The 22,497-nt window shown below is 51.1% G+C and overlaps 1 protein-coding gene across 8 annotated transcripts in view; it reads right to left on the bottom strand.

Moving 5' to 3' along the window:
• Positions 1–16,866: 16,866 nt before the first annotated feature.
• The window catches only part of LOC102954743 (Fc receptor-like protein 2), a 43,424-nt gene continuing 37,793 nt past the window's right edge, over positions 16,867–22,497 (bottom strand). For 4 of the 8 annotated variants that reach the window (XM_042976001.1, XM_007084284.3, XM_015538467.2 and 1 more), the window contains 4 exons: positions 19,624–19,743; positions 19,113–19,181; positions 17,489–17,520; positions 16,867–17,416 (listed from right to left, as the gene is read on the bottom strand). In XM_042976001.1, the coding sequence (XP_042831935.1) occupies positions 17,279–17,416; positions 17,489–17,520; positions 19,113–19,181; positions 19,624–19,743 (359 nt within the window). In that variant the 3' untranslated portion in view covers positions 16,867–17,278. The remainder of the gene's footprint in view (positions 17,417–17,488; positions 17,521–19,112; positions 19,182–19,623; positions 19,744–22,497) is intronic. The other 4 variants (XM_015538465.2, XM_015538466.2, XM_015538468.2 and 1 more) reach the window with 4 other exon arrangements.

Here is a 22,497-nt window from a genome sequence, read left to right as displayed (position 1 = left end):
AAAATGGCCACAAATTCTTCCCTTCCCTGCATGAATGATCTTATAATGTGACTTTGCCGCTCCTCTCACGAAGAGGGAATCTGCTTCTGTACGCCTTTAATGTGGTCTCGCCTTGTGACTTGTTTTGGCCAATAGAAGGGGCAGCTGTGCAAGTTGCACATGTTTATCTCAAGAGGCTTTGTAGGATCGGCCTTCACAATAGCTGTCATGGGACCCAGCCTGGACCAGTTTGCTGAGGATAAAAGACCATGGGAGAGGACCCCACGATCCCAGCCACCCCAGGTCAGGCCATCACAAACCAGACAGCCCAAAGCCATCCTTCTGCTGACGTCAGAGAGTCCAGACAAATCAGCCCAGCACTGCCCAGGCGATAAGAACTGTCTAACTGAATCCGGCCCATGCCGCCCAAGTGCAAAATCCCAAGATAAATAGAAGTTCCAGGGTGGTTCGTTATATAGGATTAGTATCTTACATAGGATTAGTATCTGATAGGACTTATCTCAGTACACTGTAGGTGCCGTGACCAAAGTCCCATCTTAATTTTAATGATGTTGAAATGAATACAGTTATTCCAAGTGGTGTTATTTATACTTATAATCTTACAAGTTGCCATAGAAAAATGCCATGAATTAATTCAAATTTTTGTATGCTTAGCCTTTCAGTTCCAACCATATGTTCAACTTCCTGAACATCAGCCTCAGCTTGATTCTCTTCAGGAAACGTAATATTTTTTGCCCTCAGGAGACATTCTTCTATAGATTTGCCCTCTATGAAGGTGTTTGTGCTTGGGAAACTTCTTGGTTTTTATTAAACACATAGCTGCCTTCTCTAGTGGCCAATATTGAATTGAAGAACACGAAAAAGAAGCCCTGTTTCAAGTTTAGTTGTGTTTTTTAGTTCATTCCATTCTTCAGCACAAGCCTGCCATCATTCTTACTATAACTAATTTCATAATAGTATCTTTATTTGTATTTCATTGACAAAAGGCACGCTTTATTTGCATATTTATTTAGGACTATTTTTTTTTTTTACTTTCAGAAAGAAATGATCTCTTTTTTTCTTGAAACTCCGAGTTCTCATTCTCTCTTTTGTTTCCCCACTTTTGGTAGAGACATGGGTAAAAAGCCACTCTTCTCTTAAATCTACTGTAAGTAAAATAATCGGATATTTGAAAGAATAAATGGCAGCTTGTCACCCAGCTTCAGATTCAGGGAGACGACAGACACTGGTAGAGACTGTGGTCGATTGGATTGTACACCCTGCATTTGAAAGCAGCCGGATATTCAACAACGGTATCCTCACCAAGCCTGAAGATCTGTTGTTAGCTGATTTTCCAATTTTTTAAGAGAAGCCCCAAATACAGATTGTTGTGTGAAATCTCCTGACCGCCTAACTGCAACTAATTTAAACAATAAATGCCAGGTGGGTCGACAACACGAACCAGAGGAATATGTGTGCAGTGAGATTTTATATATCCCGCCTCCCCAGGGTCAACACATAGTATGGAGCACAGTGGCCTAAACACAGACCAGGTAAGCCAATGAACGGATGGATGACAGAACAGTATTCTTCAAAAGGGCACGAAATGGGAAAGGGCCACCCTGTCACTGTCCTGTCCTAGGCTCTGTATCAGCATGTGGTGGAGTAAGTCGGGAGGAAAAGAGAAGACGGAAGTGGCAGGAGGCCAATGAGGGAAGCCTTCTGAAGGAGACTTGGTCTGAAGAAGAAAGAAGAGCAGAAGCCCCTTCTCCTGGGGCATCCTCATCCTCAGCACGGCAAGCCACTTGTGTCTTTGACAGAGAAGCTCTTTCCCTACAGAGCCCAATAGTTCTAAACTCCTTCTGTCCTGATCCCCCCTGCATCTTCTCTCAACTGTGGAATGGGTCATGGCTGGGGGAAAAAATGTCACACGAAAGAGATAAAGAGCCATAAACCATCTATTTTCCAAGGCAGAGCTCTGCTTGAGGGGGGAAGGACAGGGTCCAAGGGCTCCGTCTCGTCTCCCTTCCCATCTATCTGGTGACTTCGGAATGCGGGGCTCTTGCCCGTCCCCGAAGACACCTCTCAGGTTCAGGTAGTTGGAGGATTCCCTAAGCGGGTCTCCTTGTCCAATTCTTGGCAATTGGGTTGAGTTCCTACCTTGAAGAACTCAAAAATTAAAAAAAAAAATTTTCTCACCATATGTGTTGAGCAAGAGCTGGGTTGGGGTCATTGTTCGTCTGTGGAACTTAACAATGGTATAAATTAAGAAAGAAACAAGAAGAAATTGATTCTCCTGTATTAGAGTAAGTCACCCCAGTAGGTGTATTGGTTTTATAAAAATCACAAAACATTTCTAATTAAAAAAATCTCCCATTTCAGACTAGAAAGTAGAAAGTCAAGAAAATATTTGAACTGGTTAATGAAATAAATTTGTAATTGGAACATATAGAATCTAGAACTTCTGAGACTCAAGTCCTTTTAATGTCCAAGTTTTCCAGGCAGGAAAGGAATGGAGTGCGTGTGGCCGTGTGCTCATAGAGGGTGGGGGGGGGGGCAGGGTGCTGGGGCAGGCCGTTGGCGAATAATCTCACCTGCAGGGCTGGGACCAGCCCGACCTTGGCAATTTCATGCAAATGTCTGGGGGTAGAGGTGGGAATACACAAGGTACCACTCACTGACTTGGAGAAGCTTGGTGCCCTGAAACTGATGTCAGAGTTGTGGTAATGAGGGTTCCCATGAGGTTAAGATGAAGAAACTTTAGAAAGTAGAAGTTTAAAGAATCGTATCTGCAAGGGCGTTCTCTGGAATTTAAGAGGGGAAGTTGGGCTGTGGGCCAGTTGGTCAGATTCTCAGTTACTGTCTTCAGCAGATTCTTGTTTACTTATTTATGAGATATCTTGGGTACCACACACCCTTCCCATTGGCACTTGATCTCCCTTTAGATGGACCCACCTGATGTACATGCTTGGTGGGGAGTGGTACAGCCTCTTTTTTTTTTTTTTTAATTTTTATTTATTTTTGAGACAGAGAGAGACAGAGCATGAACAGGGGAGGAGCAGAGAGAGAGAGGGAGACACAGAATCCGAAGCAGGCTCCAGGCTCTGAGCTGTCAGCACAGAGCCCGACACGGGGCTCGAACTCATGGACCATGAGATCGTGACCTGAGCCGAAGTCGGACGCTTAACCGACTGAGCCACCCAGGCGCCCCTGCAGCCTCTGTTTTAAAAGCGCCAGGAAGGAGACTCTTCATCCCCCATTCCTGAGCTGCCGTGGGGTGGGCATGTGACCTGGGCTCAGCCAGTAAGACTTTTACCCCAGGACTTTGCTGGTGGCTGTGGGGCCAGGAGCGTGGATGGGCAGCGTACGGGGCACTTTTGTGTAGCAGGACACTTGCCGTGGCTCCTGATGTTTGGGACTCTGGCCCCCATTTGTTCCTACCCATCTTCTGAGTCTCATTCTCCCATTTTCCAAGCCCCTGATATACTTCCAGGAAAGCACCTCCTTTTTGAGATGAGAGCCAGGGTCAGTATCTGTTGCCAGAACCAAGAGTCCTGACTGAAATTCTCTCTGAAGACTGGATGGGTGTAGATGAAGGCACTCGGGGCCCCGTGTGTGTGGCTGGGTTTGCACACCCAGTATGGAGAATGTAGCAGCAGCAACATGGCTAGGACTCACTGGAGACTTCCTGATGAGTTGGTGTTGGGATGTCTAAGAGGGACGGTACTTCCTATAATGAAAATGGTAACAATGATCCAGTATTAAATTTGCCATTGATTATTTGCCTTCTTTGCAACAGGCATTTCTTAGAAGGTCTCGTTCAGTCCTCCAACGGCCCTGCTAGATGGGGTGACTGCTCCCATTTGCAGGTACGATGCTTGTGGCCCATTGAGCGTGCAGGGCGGTCGGCACTCCTGCCCAGGTCTTGTCCTTTGCTTGTGGTGCCGACACACCGGTCTTCCTTTCCCTCTGCACAGACAACGTGATACTCCATATGGAAAACCCAAAAGATTCCACCAAAAAAACTGCTAGAACTGGTCCACGAATTCAGCAGAGTCGCAGGATGTAAAATGAAGTCACGGAAATCAATTGAATTTCTATACACCAATAATGAAGCAGCAGAAGGAGGAATCGAGGAATCGATCTCATTTACAATCGCACAAAACCCATAAAATACTTAGGAGTAAACATAACCAAAGAGGTGAAAAATCCATACGCCAAAAACTACAGAAAGCTTATGAAAGAAATTGAAGAAGACACAAGAAAGTGGACATCTATCTGTCTTTCAAAAACAGAGTGGGGAAGAGTCTGTCCCCAAAGACACCCCACGAACTGCTCCTGCTTTTGTTGAGTCTCTGCAGTGATCTCTCCCAACCACGTGTCAACCACATATTCTCACACCGTCATCTCGTGTTTGGATCTTTCCAGGTTTGTAACCTCCTCGTAGGTGCCTGTCAGGCTCGCCAGCTCCAAAACACAGAGGCTATGCTGCTGGGTGGAGTCCGGATGCTCTTGTCCCAAACACGTCTACTTTTTTGTTGTTCTAGATTGTTCTTTGTGCCTTGTATCCATCAGGGTTCTCCAGAGAAAAGAGGTTTGCTATGAGGGATTGTGTCGTGCAATTATGGAAGCATAACCCATACTGTGGGTTTCTCTGTACGGAGAAGTCTCACAATCTGCCATCTGCAAGTTGGATGTCCGAGAACCACGGGAGCCAAAGGTGTGAGCCCTGGTCCCAGAACCATGGGAGCCAACGGTGTGAGCCCTGGTCCCAGAACCACGGGAGCCAACGATGTGAGTCCTGGTCCGAGAGCATGGGAGCCAATGGTGTGAGTCCTGGTCTGAAAACCACGGGAGCCAACGATGTGAGTCCTGGTCCGAGAACCACAGGAGCCAACGGTGTGAGTCCTGGTCCAAGTCCAAGACCCAAGAACCAGCAGTGAGGATGTGCCCCCTCCAGCCCCTTCTTCACCTTCTTGTTCTGTTCTGTCCTCCGCAGAGTGGGCGGAACCTGCCCACACCAGGGAGGGCGGCCCTTCTTTACCCGACCTACTGATTCAGATGCAATGTCTCCAGACACACCTGGAATCAATATTTCCTGGGCGTCCCAAGCCCGGTCATATTGACACATAAAATTCACCATCACGTCTCGATTTCACCCACGTACTTTGTCAGGACTTCCTTCCTTCTTTTATTTAGTTTTTTTTTTTCCCCCATCTTGTCTGTCTGTGACATTTTTATTATTTCTGTAGCTGCCAGGAGTGGATGGGCCACGGCATTCCTCTTTCTTAGGATTTATTCTCCCCACTCCCCCTTTTAATTCAGAAATCTATGTCTTGTCTACTTTGCCTAAACAGGTTTCTGGGAACACTCCAAGGATTTTCATTTTGCTTGTAATCCAGGAGGCTGTAGTGGCCTATGGTAGGAAGTGGGGACCGAGGTGAGGGGTGGGAAGAGAGACAGTCTGTGGTATTTGGGGGACCAGGGACTCTGCAATATCTGGCATAAAAGAAAGAGGCAGGTGTCTGCTTTTAGGAAGAGTTGCGGTGAACTGTCCTATAAGGACGGATTCCCATTTGTGTCAATTATTTTTTGTGTTTCTTGATATGAAAGCCTTATTTCACAACTGTGGGAAATTTCTAGAACTCGGGATTGAATGGATGCTTGTGGGCAGCTCCTACTCAGCCGGATCCCCTCAGCCTGTGTCCCCTCTGTGTGTTGGCTGTCCTGGCTTCACCTCAGGGTGCAGAAGGGCTGGTCCTGAGTGACGGGATGAATAAAGGAAGGGCTGGTCGGCTTGGCAAGCCCTGGTCCCTGAGGGTGTGGGTCTGGGTCATGAGCAGGTCATGGACTGGATGGTCTCAGAGCCTTCTTGGAGCCACCGGCCACCTCGTCAGCTTCCTAGTGACTATTTCTCCTTTTCCTTGAAGCAGCGGCTGAAGACTCCAGGAGGGAAGCACCTGGGTGTCCCAGCTGGCACCTGATCCAAGGCCAGACACGCCTGCAGGGCACGTCTCACTTTCTGTGCCTCCGCCGAGGCTGCCCTCTCTTCACCGTGGAACAGACCACGGAGGGGTCCTGAGGAGGAAGGCCGTCCTGGAGAGCAAGGAAGGTGATGTTTGTTGAGGGCCCACTGTGTCAGGTGCACTGAACCACACTTCGGTTGGAGACCAAGTCCCTGGAAGAGAAGAGCCGGGAATGTGGAGCCTCCTTCTGAGGTGTCCTTTGGGGAGGCCATGGCCGTGAGAGAATCAGGAGCCGTGAAAACCACAGGCCTCTCACAGCCCAGTCCCACAGCTTCCACCTGTCCCCCAAGACAGGACAGAGGCACGACAGCACCAGCTCTGGAGGAAACTGTCACAGAGACCCACACTCTCTCCCTTGCAGTCAATGCCAAGGCTGCAGCTGCCGCCGCCGGGAGGGCTCTGTGTGCCCTGCAGCCACCTCCCCTCGGCTCTGGCAAAGACAGGGGTGCCGCCCCAAAGCCCGCCCGCACCCTCCTGTCCTTGGTGGATGCTCTAGAAATGGGCACCAGCCGCGTCCAGACACGCCGGAGCCTCTGAAAGGACAAGCTTAGACAGGAGCCTGCGGCCAAGGACAGGGCGCTGGCTGCATACCCACTTTGACACCCCAAGTGAGTCTAGGCAGGACTTGGGCTGTCAAAGGCATCCCTACAAGCCTCACCTCACAGAGGTGAGCCCCTTCCTAACAGCGGCACTCTCCCTGGCTCTACACGGGCTCCTGGTCTTTGGCTGGAAGGTTCCTGAAAGCACAGAGACGTGGGTCAGTCCCCAGGACAGTGAATGGAGGCGGGAGGGGCAGGTGGAGAAAGGTCGGCAAGGGGCTAAAAGTAGACAGTGTCGGGGGACCGAGTACTGAGAGAGACACAGCGTCCTCAAGGCGGGGAGCCTGCTGCCTGATCCACTGTGCATGGGCAGTTCAGGTGGGGTCTGTCAGGAGTCACCCCCGAGGCCTGGCATGACCAAGACTAATCTAAGCTGGAGAGGTCCAGGTCAAGTTCAGAGAAAAATAATCACCCAGTTGGAGACTTTCCCCAAGAGCATTGTTCATTGTCATTTCCTTCAAAAATATAGATAGTGTGAGTATCTTTCTATCATATGGGGCTCGTGTCCCAGAAAAGATGCTTAACTTTCAATAACACATGGTCTAACCAAGATAAACGAAACTTTGACTCTAAACAAAGCTTGGCATTCTCTGATACGCTCGAAACTGTGTTATCACCTCTAAAAGTACAGGTGTATATCGCTGTTGACCAAAGGGGTTCAGAAGAAGATTCACACTGAGTGAGAGGGAGTCTTGCACGCAAACGTCCAACGTGAAAAAAAGAGGATGCAGTTATGTGCATACGTATCGATTATTATCAACATGGGATTTTAGTTTACATTTCCTGCAGTGTTTCTCTTTCGTATCCTGAAATAGTCATAAAATAGTGTCTTAAGTCTACGGCATCTTTGTATTGATTCTGGAGCCCGACTTCTGGGTTCAAAGCTAGGTTTTATCACTTACTAGCTGTGTGACCTTGACTAACTTACTTACCCTCTCTGTGCCTAATGTCCTCATACACAAACGATACTGAGTACAATCAGCTGACATATGTCCAGCAGCTAGAACAGTACGGGCCACACGGTAAGTGCTGTGTTCAAGATTAGCTCTTATGATCATTAAGAATTACAACGTTTCATCATTATTTCTAAAAGGGGAGACGGGGGGAGCCTGGGTGGCTCTGTCGGTTGAGCGTCCGACTTTGGCTCAGGTCATGATCTCGTGGCTCGTGAGTTCGAGCCCCGCGTCGGGCTCGGTGCTGACGGCTCAGAGCCTGGAGCCTGTTTCAGATTCTGTGTCTCCCTCTCTCTGACCCTGACCCACTCTCATTCTGTCTCTGTGTCTCTCAAAAATAAATAAACATTAAAAATAAATAAATAAATAAATAATAAAAGTGGAGACGGGAGGACAGTCAGTGAGACTTCTCAGAGACGGTGACACTGGGCTGGAAAATGAAGACGTAGGAGTTAGACAGGGATGGAGGGAAGAGGTGACAGAAGGGGTCCCTCTAGGAGGTACAGCACCTGCTCAGTGCCAGAGAAGGCAAGGGATATAGAACACGGCATGTTCGTGTTCCAATTCCCACATTGGAGACCTTCCCAAGTGCTCTGTTTTGACTGTTCAGTCAAGACAATCCCAGCATCCTTAGCACACAGTGCATGCATAGTAAATGTGGGATAAATGAACCAGCCCAACACGGGGACTAGACCCAGAGGCTCAGCTGAGGGCACTGGTCCAGCTCCCGTCGGGCACAGCGGAGCGTTAGCGTCAGCCGTGGGCGAGCTGTGTCTCTGGGACGGATTGCACGAAAGGGGTCCACTCATTTCAAGTACCTCGGGAGACGGTCTGGCGGGCTCCTCGCCCAGGAGTGTGCGGTCGGGACGGGCACCCACACATCACCGGACCGCTGGCCGACGCGCTTCTTGGCCGGAGGTGCCCCAGCCTGTCCCGTCGTGTCTCTCACTCCTGGCCCGGTGCCCGGCAGACGGTTGGCGCTTCATGCGTGTTAGCGGGAAGAATGAAAAATGTTCGAGAGGCCTGTCCTCCCGAGGACGGCCAGCGGGTGCCTGGAGAACTGAGTGATGTGGCTACTGGCTGATTAACCCGAGAGAGTCACTTAGCTTCTGGGGGCCTCGGGGTACTCTTTACGAGTAGCATGGGGTGCAACAGGGCACGAGCTCTGGGGCCACGCTTCCCCAGCCAGCTGCTGGCTGGGTCGCTTTAGGGAAGTTGTTCAACGTCCCTGTGCTTTGGTTTCTGTATCTATGAAATGGGGAAAACATCAAGAATACCTCCCAAACGGAGGTTGGATTTGTTTAGTGCATGCCGAGTGACGGTGACAGTATCTGGCCAATGGCAAGTGCTCAGTGTTTGCCATTGTTATTGCTAGTTTTGCGAATTCTCCCAAACTAGCCCAGGGGCTGTGCATCTCAGTTACCCAGGGGACTTAACGGTAGGTGAGGGAACAGAGCGGCCAGGACCCCAAGCAGCATCCCCATCACTGCAGCCAGAGTGTGGCTCTTGTCCTCTTGTGAGGAGGCTCTGGGGGCTGGGGCCCGGGCGGGAGCCCCCAGAGGGGCAGGGAGGGTCCCCAGGGGTCTTGCCCTGGTTTGGAGAGGTTGTGTGGACATTCGCTTGTCTGTCCCGTGGCTGGTGCACAGCGTGTTCCTTTCAGGACAGCCCCGGGGAGAAAGACCACCGCCGGATGCCCTGTGTGCACAGGCTCCTGTCCCCACGTCAGCACAAGTCACGGAGAAAACCCAGCGTCAAGCCAACCACAGCCCGATGCTCCTTCTCAGAGGCTGGCACCTCGGGTCTGTCTTCCGGAAGGAGAGCCCAGGCTCAATTAGCCCACCTACAGCACTGAGGGCGCCGCCTTGCTGCGCCGGACCCCCAGGCCGTTGTCGGCCTCGCAGAAGTAGTTTCCAGAATGTTCTGCGGTCAGAGAGAGGTTGAGGGACGCTCCTCCTCCAGAGGGGGCCGAGCTGTTCCTCAGGGGGTCGTCCTTGTGATAAAACCGGGACAGGAAGGGGGAAGAGCCCCTCTGGGCCCCACAGCAAAGCTCCACCCTCCCCCACATCCCACGTCCCCTTCCACGGCCTGGGCCCCGGGTGCCCTGAAGGTGAGGACGGGGTGGGACTCTGGGACTGGGGGACCCGGGGTCTGGCGGAGGGGACCCCGGTGCTGGGCAGAACCCCGCAGCTGCCCCAACACCCGAGCTCACTGACCGCACGTGGATTGGCCTCCCGGCAGGCCTGTCCAGGGACACTTACTGCCACGGCAAGTTTCCACGCCTGTGCTGCCCAGTGTGGTGGCCCTGGCCACACGTGGCTTTTGGGTGCAGAAATGTGGCAAGTGTGAATGAAAGAGCGAGCTTGTACATTTTGATTCAGTTAGGGGTGGCCAGCCCAGGTGACTCATTGCTGTGGGGACCCGCCCGGTCACTGACCCTCTCCCTTCTTTCTCTGCCATAACAAGCCGTTGAGCCCGCTAAAGCAGCTGTTCGTTCTGCAAACTCTGCCTTTGTCGGGAAGGGTGAGCTCTTTGTAGCTGTGGTCCCCACGGGCACCTTGAAATGTCCTCACGACCCAGGGTTCCTGAACCCCGTTTGAGAAGCTCTGGCTGACGTGCCGTGGTGACGGTTGAGGCGACGGTTGAGGTGACGTTCAGGGCCCTCCCGGGCAAGCTGTGCAGGAGTGACTCCGGAAGGCTCCGGAAGGCGGGGAGCTCCCCTCTGCTCCCCGGGAACGCTGATGGCTCCTCCCCAGCCTCTGCCACTGGCAGCCTGCACGGCCTCTAGAGTGTCCCCACGGGCACAGGAGAGTAGACGTAAGAGAAGGGTGGCGGCCATTCTGAAGTCCTGTGATGCTCGGTCTCTGGGTCACCGTTCCAGTCCCGACACCCCCGCAGACATGAGAGGGGTTCAGGATGGCATCAGGACCTCTCTGGGACAGACTCCTGTTCCCACCTGATGGGAAAGAGGGAGCTGAGGTCCCAGTGATGTCCCCACTCTACCCTCCCCTTGCCGGCCCTGTTGTCCCTTTCCACAAAACTCACTCCACACGTGGCTTTGGGATCTCTGGCTCTGTTTCCAGACACAAGCAGCCAAGGGCTCTCCTGCTACTGCTCCCCCCTCCACCCCACAGCCCTGCTTCACACACGCACTCACACAAACATACGCGGGGGGGGGGTGGTTAGGACCGACGACACTTCCTACCAAATTCTTGCAGAAAACCGTAAAACAGTGTGGGGCCTCCGTGGACCATAACGCTCCGTGCGGAATGATTCAGACGCAGGGCAGCCAGCTGAGCAGGTGTGAACCGGCTTCTTGAATTTGATGGCGGCTTTTCTCGAAGACAGGTGGCTCCTCTCCTATCATTGCCACGTCTGACGTTACCGCTGTCCCTTCTGGTTCTGCTGATGGTGGCAGGCCATGGTCAGGGCGGGGGGAAGGGGGAAGAGCTGGGAAGGCCTTGTCTGTGCAATCTTGCTCAAATTTCAAATACGGCAACCATCACAAGCCTAATCACCACCCGTGTCGTCATCCTCAGAGGAAGTGTGAGCACCCGCTCAGCCACGTACGGGGCCCAGTATCCCGCTCTGGCCCCACAGAGGCCCTATTACGTGAGATGATATTATGGCCCCCATTTCGGGACATCCTCCGGCTAATCACCACCGCTTGCGCCCCTCTGTCACTCAAGAAGATGTGCGACGCCTGGCGGGTTTCTTTGGACTCTGGAGGCAACATCGTCCTCGTTGAAGTGCGTCTGTCTTCCCCAATCGTCGTGAAGCCCATGAGGCCTTCAGGTTTGAGCGAGGCCCAGGGCAACAGAGGTTACCGCAAAAGCACCGATTGCCACAGAAGCTGCTCAGCCACCTGACACGTGGGAAACAGCAGATCTCGCATCCCCCGACGCGACAAGCAGGGGCACCGCGTGGGCCTCCGAGGAGCCAGGACAAGAGAGTTAGGGCATGGGCTCCTCGGATTCTGCAGCAAACTATATTCCCTTTGGAGGAAAGGCACCCAGTTTGCCGCTGGGTCTTACTAGAATGTAATGCTCGGGGAGGGGCCATCAAGGGACGAGGCGATCCGGACTTCTCATCATGAGCAGAGTCTCCCGTGACCACAAGGCTGAGCGCGCACAGCACGGGCCCCTCTGCAGGGGGAGGTCATATAGACCAAAACCCTGGGCTCAGGGCTCATTTGGCACATGTGTTACACGAGCGGGTTGCCAGACCTCTGCTGCCTTTCCTCTCCTCCCGCGGCCCAACCTATGGCCTCGTGTAGAACTCTGTGTCAGCGGTGAGCTGAGGAAGAAACGCGGGGCTGGTTTCGCAGGTGTTCGTGCACGTGGTGTTCGCATCAGGGGCAGGCGGCCTGCTGTACACGATGAGGCGGCCAGGACCCTTCCAGGAAGCAGGTGACGCAGGAGACCCTTCCGGGGGTCAGCGTTTCCGGGTGTCTCATGTGTCACCTTCTCCGTCAGTCTGATTCGAACCCAAGTGAATTCCGGTGACTCCATCCGATGGCCGAGCTTCCCCGCACTCGCCCCCCCTGGGCCGGGAGGGAGCCCGAGGCCGCAGCACCAACACACGGCCCGCAGCAGCCTGTCCCCCTCCGCGGAGCCTGCGAAGAAGGGCTGAGGTCTCACAAACGGACGGTTACACAAACAGGAGAATTTCAGATGGTGGGAAATTCTGTGAAAGAAACAAAATGGGAACCGAGATGCGTAGGCAGACAGATGAGCAGTTGTTAATAAATTTGAGGGTTTGGTACGTTCCAGACATTTCCCAGCCCTTCGCACCCATTAACTCCTGTAATCCTCACCAGGACCAGAAGGCGGAGGCGCAGGGAGCCCCGGCAGCCGGTCCAGGGACACAGACGGCAGGTGCGGGGTCTGGCTGGCTGCGGGGGCAGGTTCCCGCCAGGTTCCCACAGCGTGCTGCCTTCTGATTCCAGTATGGTCTTGACCTTCCCGATCAGTATTCTCTTTCCCTCTCTCTCTCTGTCTCTCTTTTACTTTCTCAAAAATAAATAAAACAAAATGTTAAAGAGAGAGGGAGGGAGGGAGGGAGGGAGAGAGAGAAGAATGCTTACTCAGCAAACAGGGCTGGAACAAGTGCATTTTGCAGGAAAGAAACTGAACATTTCCCCCGCGCTCTACGCACACGAAAAATGAACTTTAAATAGTGCATAGGCCTGAATTAGATGCGAAAACTATAAAATTTCTAGGAAAAAAATAGAAGAGAATCTTTTGACCTCGGGGGTATACTTTCTCAGATAGGAAACACAAAGTAGACTCCTAACATTAAAAAGTTGATAAATGGGACTTCATCAAAGCTACAAACTTTGGTTCTTCAAAAACCACTGTTAAGAAAATGAGGGGCGCCTGGGTGGCTCAGTCGGTTAAGCATCCGACTTCAGCTCAGGTCATGATCTCGTGGTCCGTGAGTTCGAGCCCTGCGTTGGGCTCTGTGCTGACTGCTCAGAGCCTGGAGCCTGTTTCGGATTCTGTGTCTCCCTCTCTCTCTGCCCCTCCCCCGTTCATGCTCTGTCTTTCTCTGTCTCAGAAATAAATAAACGTTAAAAAAAAAAAAAAGAAAATGAATAGCAAGCTACAGACATAGAGAAGATATTTGCAACTTGCAAATCAGACCAGACTTGGAAAAACAACTCTTGCAATTCAATCATAAAAGGACAAGGAACCCAACAAAGAAGGGGTAGATGTGGACAGACCCTTCTCCGGAGAAGATGTGCAGAGGGCCAGTAAGGACTTGGGAAGACAACGGAACCACGGGTCACCAGGGAAACGGAAGCCACAAGGACATCACACCACACTACCGCACATCCTCCTTGCGATGGCTCAAGCGAGAGACTGCAAAGGCCAAGAGTTGGCAAGGGAGCAGAACACCTATAACTATCAGCTCTCACGGGGGCATGAAATGGCATAGCTGTTTGGAAAAGAGTATTCGAACGTTAAACACGAATCTACCTACCATGTGACTCAGCAATTAGACTCCCAGGTGTATACAAACGAGCCGCGGAAACACGTCCACACAAACACTCGTTCGTGAATTTTCATGGCAGGTTTATTTTTCATAATGAAGAACAAAACAGTCCAAATGTCCATTTACAGACATGAATGGACAATGAATGAACAGACAATGAATGGAATATTCCACACAGTGGAATATTATTCAGCAGCAAAAAGGAATGTGTTGTGGCGATTTGAAACAATGTGAATGAATCTCAGAATTCTTTTGCTTGGGGAATGAAGCCAGGCGCAAAAGAGTATATACTATACGATCCTATTTATGTAAAACTTTAGAAAAATACGCTCTAATCTACGGTGCTAGGAAGCATCTCGTGATGCCCTGCGTAGTGAGGGAGATGTTTGGGATCTTGATTGCGGTGGTGGTTTTGTGGATGTATACAACTGTCAAAACATCGAATTGTATACTTTAGGTATGTGTGATTTATTGTGTATAAATTGCTCTTCAAGACATTTGTAAATAAAAAAAATCAATATAATGCAAAGAACGAAAATAATGTCTTAAATCTTGATATCTCCCACGTTACCTTCTTGACTGCTTGGACGCATGATTTCCTCTTGGATGTTCTCCTAAACATTCCTCAGAGTCTCCCTGGCTGCTCGCAGATACTGTTGGTCCTCAGTTTGAGGACCTGGACAAGGGGTTCTGCAAGGAAGGTCTGCATCCCCTCAGAACTGTTCTGTCCCCCTGCCGTCCTCATGTCTCGCTGGCATCGCTGATCCTGTCTGCTCGAGTGGCTGTCATCATGGTGGGTACTCATACTGTGCACATGCCCTCCTGCAGAGTGACTCTTACTGGGCCCGGGATGCTGCCTTGATGCTCCCTTTTGTCACCACTGTTTTAGATGGGTTTCCCACAGCTGGCACCTCATGGCATGTCCTGCCTTCCTTATATGGCTTTATTCTTCCCGCAGCCCCAAGTTGGGGGGCATTCAGAGCAAGATCGAAGCGTAGACACAGATTTCACCTGGATTTCTTGCTCTCTTTAAAGGCCAGGCATACGTTCTAGATAGCATTTTGTATCTGATGATATGGAAGTAAGACATCAAGTTCCTCTTTCATAATAAAAATATGTATTTCCTGGCACCTGGGTGGCTCACTCAGTGGAGCCATGTGACTCGATCTCAGGGTCATGAGTTCAAGCCCCATGTTGGGTGTAGAGCTTACTTAAGAAAAAACTTAAAAAAGAAAATTAAAAAAAAAAAGAGGGGCGTCTGGGTGGCTCAGTCGGTTAAGCGTCTGATTTTGGCTCAGGTCATGATCTCGTGGTTCATGAGTTCAAGCCCACGTTGGGCTCTGTGCTGACAGCTTGGAGCCTGGAGCCTGCTTTGGATTCTGTGTCTCCCTCTCTCTCTGTCCCTCCCCTGCTTGCACGCTGTGTCTTTTTCTCAAAAATAAACATTAAAAAATTTTTTTTTAAATATGTATTTCTTCTTTACGAAGGACATCACTTTTGTCCCTCAGCAAATTAGCTCGCCAGCTGATTTCTTAAGGCTAAGATTGAAACCTCAGACTGGACTGCATTTTGCTGTCTGTTACACTTCCTGTTGCCCAAGCTTCTGACGCCCGCGGGGGAAAAGAATAACATCTGAAATACACTTATTACTTTTTATTCTTGAGTTATTTCAAAGGTTTGCAAAACGTCACTGTGCTGTTTACTTAACGTCATAAACAAGGGGGGGTGTAAAATCCACGCTGCCCATAAGTTGTATCAGTTCATACACATCCGTCGTCAGTGAGTGCGCTAGCTTGCTAAGGCCTCTTGTTTTCGTGGCTGCGAACAGTTCAGCGTCACCCCAGGTGATACAGGCTAACAACTCCAGCTATCCCTTATGAACACAAGGGACTCCAAGCGACTCTGCCCCTTCTCCAGAGACTTAAGCACCCATGGCATGCTTTTTTTTGTTGCAGACTTTGAGTCCGGAGTTCTCTCTCGTCCAGCAAGAGAGCGGACGCAGAAATGATAACGAGAGAGGCTGATGTCCGGGCGGAGAGAAGAACCCCGAGTAAGGGTCCTCGCTCCGTATTTATTAGGGTCAGAAGGCTGACATACGTGATGGATGTGCAGAAAGAAACGATAAAACAGTAATTGTTAACTCACGTGTGTGAGAGAGAAGGGGTTTCGAAGGTATGCGGTGTTAGGGCTTAGGGTCAAGACAGATGGACATCTGGGTGCCCAGCAGGCGGCCCTTTACTGCAGGCACCGTTTCTGTTTGTCTTAACTTTTCTAGGGACTAAGATAAGTGAGGCATGCCGCCTCAGGCTTAACGAGCCATCTTTCTCGCTGGCTAACGTGGGGCGCTTTCGCCCTGCGGTGGCGGCCTTCCGCCTCTACCTGTTCGCGGACGCTTTCGTCCTGTGGAAGCAGCTTTCCGCCCCAAGCCTTGTTAACCCATTGGTGCAAGCTCAGAGAATTCTCCAACTTATCCCCCACACGTGTCCAATGTTTCTTCAGTGGTAGACATTCAGTGCTTGCTAGGCCCTGGAAGAATCGAGCGGGAGCCGGTGGGCAGAGGGAGGGTGTCTCCCGTGGGCCCAGGACTGCCGTGCCCCCTCCCTCCTCTGCCGGCTCAGGCCATGCGGGCTCCGGGGCGGCACTAGGCTTCGCCTGCTGAGTCGTGAGAGTCGCCAGCTCCACTGGGCTTCCGGGGTTGGTGGTCAGGCCTCCGGAGCCTCCAAGTAGTGGATGTTGAACAATTAGACGGTGGAATTCAGCTGTTATGGGTACGGGGGAAGTTTGATGTTGTGAGAGAGGAAGGGTCTTGAAGACCACAGACTCTGTGTGGGTTGTGGTGTGTGTCCCATACCTGCATCTATCTTTTTTTTTAATTTTTTTAATGTTTATTTATTCTTGAGACAGAGACAGAGCGTGCACAGGGGAGGGGCAGGGAGAGAGAGGGAGACACAGAAGCCAAAGCAGGCTCCAGGGTCTGAGCTGTCAGCACAAAGCCCGACGTGGGGCTTGAACTCACGGACTGTGAGATCATGACCTGAGCTGAAGTCGGACGCTCAACTGACTGAGCCACCCAGGCATCCCCGAATCTTATTCATTAAAAAAAATTTTTTTTAACGTTTATTTTTGAGACAGAGAGAGACAGAGCATGAGCAGGGGAGGGGCAGAGAGAGAGGGAGACACAGAATCCGAAGTAGGCTCCAGGCTCTGAGCTGCCAGCACAGAGCCCGACGCGGGGCTCGAACTCGCGGACTGCGAGATCATGACCTGAGCCGAAAGCGGACCCTCAACCGACTCAGTCACCCAGGTGCCCCCGAATCTTATTCATTAATATCAGCATCAGCATCATCACTTACCATCTGTCTACCTAAAAAAGGAAGCAAGGTGTTTGGAGCAAACTGTTTATTCAGAGATGGTGCATTGAAGGCTTTTGATCATGCTTGGAACACGTGGCCATTGATTGTGCCCTCGTGATCCCGGCTAGACGATCCCTCCTTCCTCCTCTGCTCCTCGGGCCCAGGAGGCGAAGGCCCAACTGCCCTGCCTTCACATGTGTCTCTACTGTGAAAACGTGCAGCATTTACTGAAATCCTGCCCCTTCTGTTCCCACAGAACCCCCAGACTCAGGCATGGAGCAGTGGGACGGATCTTTCACCCAGCCTCCCAGACGGAAGGTGAGTGGTTGCAGAGAATGGGGAGAAGGCATCTGGGGGCCGCCCTGGGTATGGGGCTAGTGGTCCAAGGCCAGCGACGTGCACGGGACGTTCTCATAGCCTTCTGCGGCCTCCTCACGGTCCTGCCGTGCAGGGTCGTAGGGGTCTGCCCTCTTCACCTCTGAATAGACGATTGCAGGTTCCTGGTGGAAAACCTACAAACAGTAAGTACCCAAGGACGGGTGAGGAAGAGCAGAAGGGAGAGAGAGCCAGAAAAGGGGACCTACCTCACCCTTCTGATGCGTCCTTGGTGAATGTGCTGTTGGGTGGGAGGAGGAAAGAAAAGTATTAGACTGCGGGTGACAACTTAACAAGCCCCTCATGATGCACTTAAGTCTTTCCTCTGCTGCCTGAGCTGTTGACTGTTGGCTCTGCTGGATTCCTCCCAGCCTCAGACAGAGCATCCCTTCCCCACACACTGATAAAGCCTTTCCCCTGCCCACCAAATGCCCAGAGTGGCTTCCCGGCGTTTCTCTCTTTCTCCGCTGCTCATCGCTCCGGCAAAGTGGGTCCCTGCCCCCGTCCCACCCCCGCTCAGGGCCTCTATGGCCACGCTGATTAGGGGAAGGTGGCACGTGTGGTTTAGTCTGTACGGGGAAAGTGGAGGAGGCTGGAGAGGGGGTTGGGATCCTAAGGCCACACGGCAAATTCCCAGTGGAGAGTCGCGGTGAAGCCTTAAGAAAACTCAGTGTGTGCGTCTCTTCTATCCTTCCAAGGGGTCCTCAGGATCTCTTTCTTGTATTTATTCAGCCAGTATGCTCAGTGGGCAAGGACCTTTTTAAAAAAAATTCTTTTTAATGTTTATTTATTTTTGAGAAAGAGAGAGAGACACAGAATTGGAAGCAGGCTCCAGACTCTGAGCCGTCAGCACGGAGCCCAATGTGGGGCTTGAACTCACGAGCTGTGAGATCATGGCCTGAGCTGAAGTCGGACGCTCAACCCACTGAGCCACCCGGGCGCCCCCACAATGACCTTCTATTAAGCACTGGTGAGCCACAAGGGCAGAGAAATGAACCCATATGCTCAAAGAGCCTATAATTTTTAGGGGGGAAAACGGGCGTGGAAGAAACGCATCAAGTATTATGCGCACCAAGACCGAGGTACAGACTCAACTCTGTTGCTGTTGCAGAGGCTGGACACAGGGAGGGCTGACAGAGGCACCGTGAGTTTCTCAGTCAAACCTGAACTATGTCTTGACGTGGGAGCAGGGCTCACCGGGTGCACTAGGTGGGGGTAGGGATTTTCCAGGACAAATAAGACACGTGAGCACCGAAGCATGTGACAGCCGAGTTTGATAAGGAAAACAGCAAGGGTCTGCGAGGTGAGAGTAATAACAGAGCTTCGAGGAGGCGGGAGGCAAGGGTCTGGCTTTGGAACGAAAAGCCGCTGAGGCAGTTACTCTAGGAAGGGTGTGATCGGCCATGGGATCTCAGAGGGATCGTGCTGGAAACTGAGTGCTGGGGGCCCGGGGAGGAGATCAGGAATAAAGAGACCAGTTAGGAGAATGATGATCGTCTACACCTTAGGTTATGAGCGGCTTATGCCAGCAATTGCTGGCCATGCGTCCTTTCAAAAAATATTTGAAGAGGCCCACACTTTTCTAAGCATTGAACTAGATGCTACTGATACATTAGTAAAAAATGACAGCGTCTGTCCTCAGAGACTTTATCGGGTTCCGGTGGTAGTGCATACGGGTAAGCGGGAAGGGACGCAGTCCTGTAACAGCAGCACGAGAGGAACAGACGATGCCTGCCTTCCGAGTCGCACTACTCGGGTGGCCTGACCAGAGGCCCCTTGCGGATCCGCTCGCACGCTGCCGCCTCCCCTCTGTGTGTCGCGAAGAGGTCTCACCTGGACTTCGTTCTCTGTGCTGTCTGATCCAGATCTGGGAATAAACCAGGTCGTCATCGCCAGGACTGACTGTGAGAGAGGAGACCATAGCCAGTTGTAGTCAAGAGCCCACATTCTAGATTCTTCTCAGCCACCAAGTTCATAACCGCCTACTGTCTCGGACACAGTGCCGGGAATGTCATTTTAAAACTGAATGTGACTCTGCGGTGTCTGGGTGACTCAGTCGGGTAAGTGCCCAACTCTTGATTTCAACTCAGGTCATGATCTCACGGTCCATGAGATTGAGTCCCCATGTAGGGCTCTGGGCTGACGGTGTGGAGCCTGCTTGTGATTCTCTCTCTCCCTCTCTCTCTCTCTCTGTGTCTCCCCTACTCGTGTGCTCTTTCTCTCCCAAAACAAACAAATAAACTTTAAAACTAAATGGCGTGTGGCTCGGCCACGGGCTGTCGCTCAGTCTGTCCTCCCAGCCTGGCTCGTCCCTGGAGCCCTGAGCTCCTTGGGGAACCCTCACCGTTGCTGTACAAGGGCTGTAGCTCCATTAGGGCTGGCCGGCTCAGACTGGGTGGGCTGTGGAGGGCCTGTGCTGGAGGGTCTGGGCCAGGAACGCTCCCGATGTTCCTTGGGATTGCCCCTGTGACAGACGGGGAGAGGCACAAGGGACAGAAGCATTGGCGGATCATACCGAGTCTCAGGGAAGCCAGCGTCCGGGAGGAGCCCAGCGCGGTTCACGTAATAAAATCACGGCTGCTTGCCAGAGTCTGCGTGGCTCCCTCAAGAAAACCCAGAAGGCACGTGATGCCAGATGCAACCCAAGGCAGCATTGCAGAAAAGGTGGACGGAGGCAAGGTCAGAGGGCGAAAGTGCACCGTCTCAAGGTCTTTCCGACACACGAAACACTAGTATTTGCCTAACTTCCTATTGTTCTCAAAATTTTAAATGCTTAGACGTTGACACACAAAGACTTTTGCGTTCCCATAGAACCTGACCTTGGTTTTTTGTAAAAGGTCCCTTTCAATGTTCCAGCTTGTGTTACAATAATCTCCCTTTCCTATAAGGTAGCCCGAAGGCTCTACGGGAAAAAGGTTGTTTTTTTCCCCCCAATTTGATTTCCTTCCGTGATTAATATTTTGAATTTAACACCGATAGCACTCAAAAATGATGTGCTGAGTGACTGCGTACTGGAGGACTGAGCCGGGGAAAGAGTGAGGCGCCAAGTGAGCCGAAAGAGGGTGCCATTAAGGTGCCAGTGGTCAGCTCTCTGCCAGAACACATTTAAGGAAATAGATTAACATGGGTAAGCAAATGACACGTAGGTCTAAGTGAGTAGCATCCACAAATACGACTGAAAGCGGCTTTCGCGAATCCCATTTATGGATTTCATGAGAATTTGAAAAGGTTAATGAGAAGTCCAGTCAACTATCTTTGAATGCACATAATTCTGTGCCCCTATCTTGTGGGCGTAAATAAATCATGCAGATGTTGTCAACACAAGAAGCCGAGACCTCCCCTGGGTGCTTCAGTGGCCGAAACTCCTCCAGAGAAACAAAGGATCGCTGATGGCGGGTGAGCTGTGTCGGTAATGTGCCCTACTTTAGAATGTCCTTTCCTGGGAATCAGATTCATTCTAGATCTCAGCTACAGTAGATCTTAAGGAATATCCGGCCCCACCCTCCACGTCGTATTACAGGTGAGGAAGGCGGGATCTTGAAAGATAGTTGTCCAGAATCATACCGAGTAACAACAGCATGCACTCTAAGGAGGTATGGCCAAGCAGCACAAGAGAGACAACTTAGTATTTAACTCTGGGCCTGGTGCTTCCTCACTTCCTCTTTCCTGTCCTGTCTGTGGCCCTGGGGGACAGAGACCGTGAGACAGAGTGCCCCACGGCGTGAATCAGGAGGGCCCCCATAACAAGCTCAGAAGTCTGTGTCCCTGGGGCCCTGGCAGACCCAACCCACTGTGGGTACATACTGTTTTCTCCACACCCCTTTTTCTCTTTCACTTGGCTGATTCCAACTTATCTTTCTTCCTCCAGGACTTTGCCTGGTCCCAGCAAGCTGTATGAAATGACCTCTCTCTCCACACATGGAGAGCCCTGCCATATTAGAATGGCTGTATTGGATGGTAATTACCCATTTGTATGTTTCCCTCGATCTCTCCACCATGAAAGAGTGTGTTAATTGAGGCTGCAAGCTGTCTTAATTACTTTGGTATTCTCAGTGGCTAGAATGTCGAAGATATTCAGTAAAGATTTGTGAAACAACTGAGCAAGTTGAAGTATGCACTTTGAGGACTAAAAAAAAAAAGACAAGTTGACAATTTTGTAATAGGTGATTCCATGTAAACGTAATCTGGAAGGCTACTCCATCGGCCTTGAAAATACGGCAGTTTTCCATCATCACTGAAATATTGAAATCTGTTTGGCCTGCCCCCATGCCAGACTCCTCCCAATTTCCCATCTCTGACCTTTGCCTATTTATCTGTGGCTCTCTATCTGTCTCACCGGGCCTACAGACCACGAGTTATTGCCCCAAGTAAACACACTCATGAAGAATAACTGACTGATGTCTGCAAACCCTGAGTTGAACTGGAGGTGCGTGATCCCGGCTCAAGTCTCCCTCCTTAGAGCAATTGCAGTTCACATCAGTCAACAGCCCACGTCCTCCCTTGCGGGTAGGTTAGCTAAGTCCCACGATGCATCTGTAAGTCAGTTTATCTCTTCATTTTTAAAACAGAAAACAGACCCAGAAGGTGGCTATTTACATAACACAAGCTAATAGCACTGAAGATTTAGGGGCCGGGCACAGTACTAAGCAGCACCACAATGGTAGATACTATTATATTGACCACAAAGAAAGGGTTTGGAGAGGTTAATTTACTTGCCATATAGCAAGTATTTGGCAAGTAACATTACTGGAATTTTCATCCAGGCAGCTCAATCGTAGAGTCATTACATTTGTCGTCGCCTTTGGTAACGGGTTGGGTACACTCAGGCTTAAGGAGCAGAGCTCTTCTCTTTTAGAAAAGTTTGCAAGGGCTGAGCTCCTCCCTGAGAAGACTGATGGATAATGAGAAGGAAGACTTTGCTGTGAGGGAAACACAGCCAGTCAGCCAGATTTTGCAATGAGAAAGGCAGATACCCCCGATTGGTGGACTGTCAGAATGTCTCACTGAGCTCGCTATGTAAAACAACACCTCCTCTAGATCTGGAGGTCAGAAACTCTCGGGCTCCTGTCCCCATGGAGCACGTGAAGCGATGAGTGCTAATCTTGCCTCCCGTGTGTTGTTTGCTGTTGCTTCGACTGAACCAGCTGGTGTTTTGAACACTATCAACTTCGGCAGTAAGGTTTAAATGTCTGCACTTGTAGTATGTTACTAATTAATA

The sequence above is a fragment of the Panthera tigris genome, chromosome F3 (genome assembly GCF_018350195.1).
Source record: "Panthera tigris isolate Pti1 chromosome F3, P.tigris_Pti1_mat1.1, whole genome shotgun sequence".
Classification (NCBI taxonomy): Eukaryota; Metazoa; Chordata; class Mammalia; order Carnivora; family Felidae; genus Panthera; species Panthera tigris.
The sequence above is the reverse complement of the archived record's forward strand: the minus strand, read 5'-3'. Positions and strand labels throughout refer to the sequence as shown.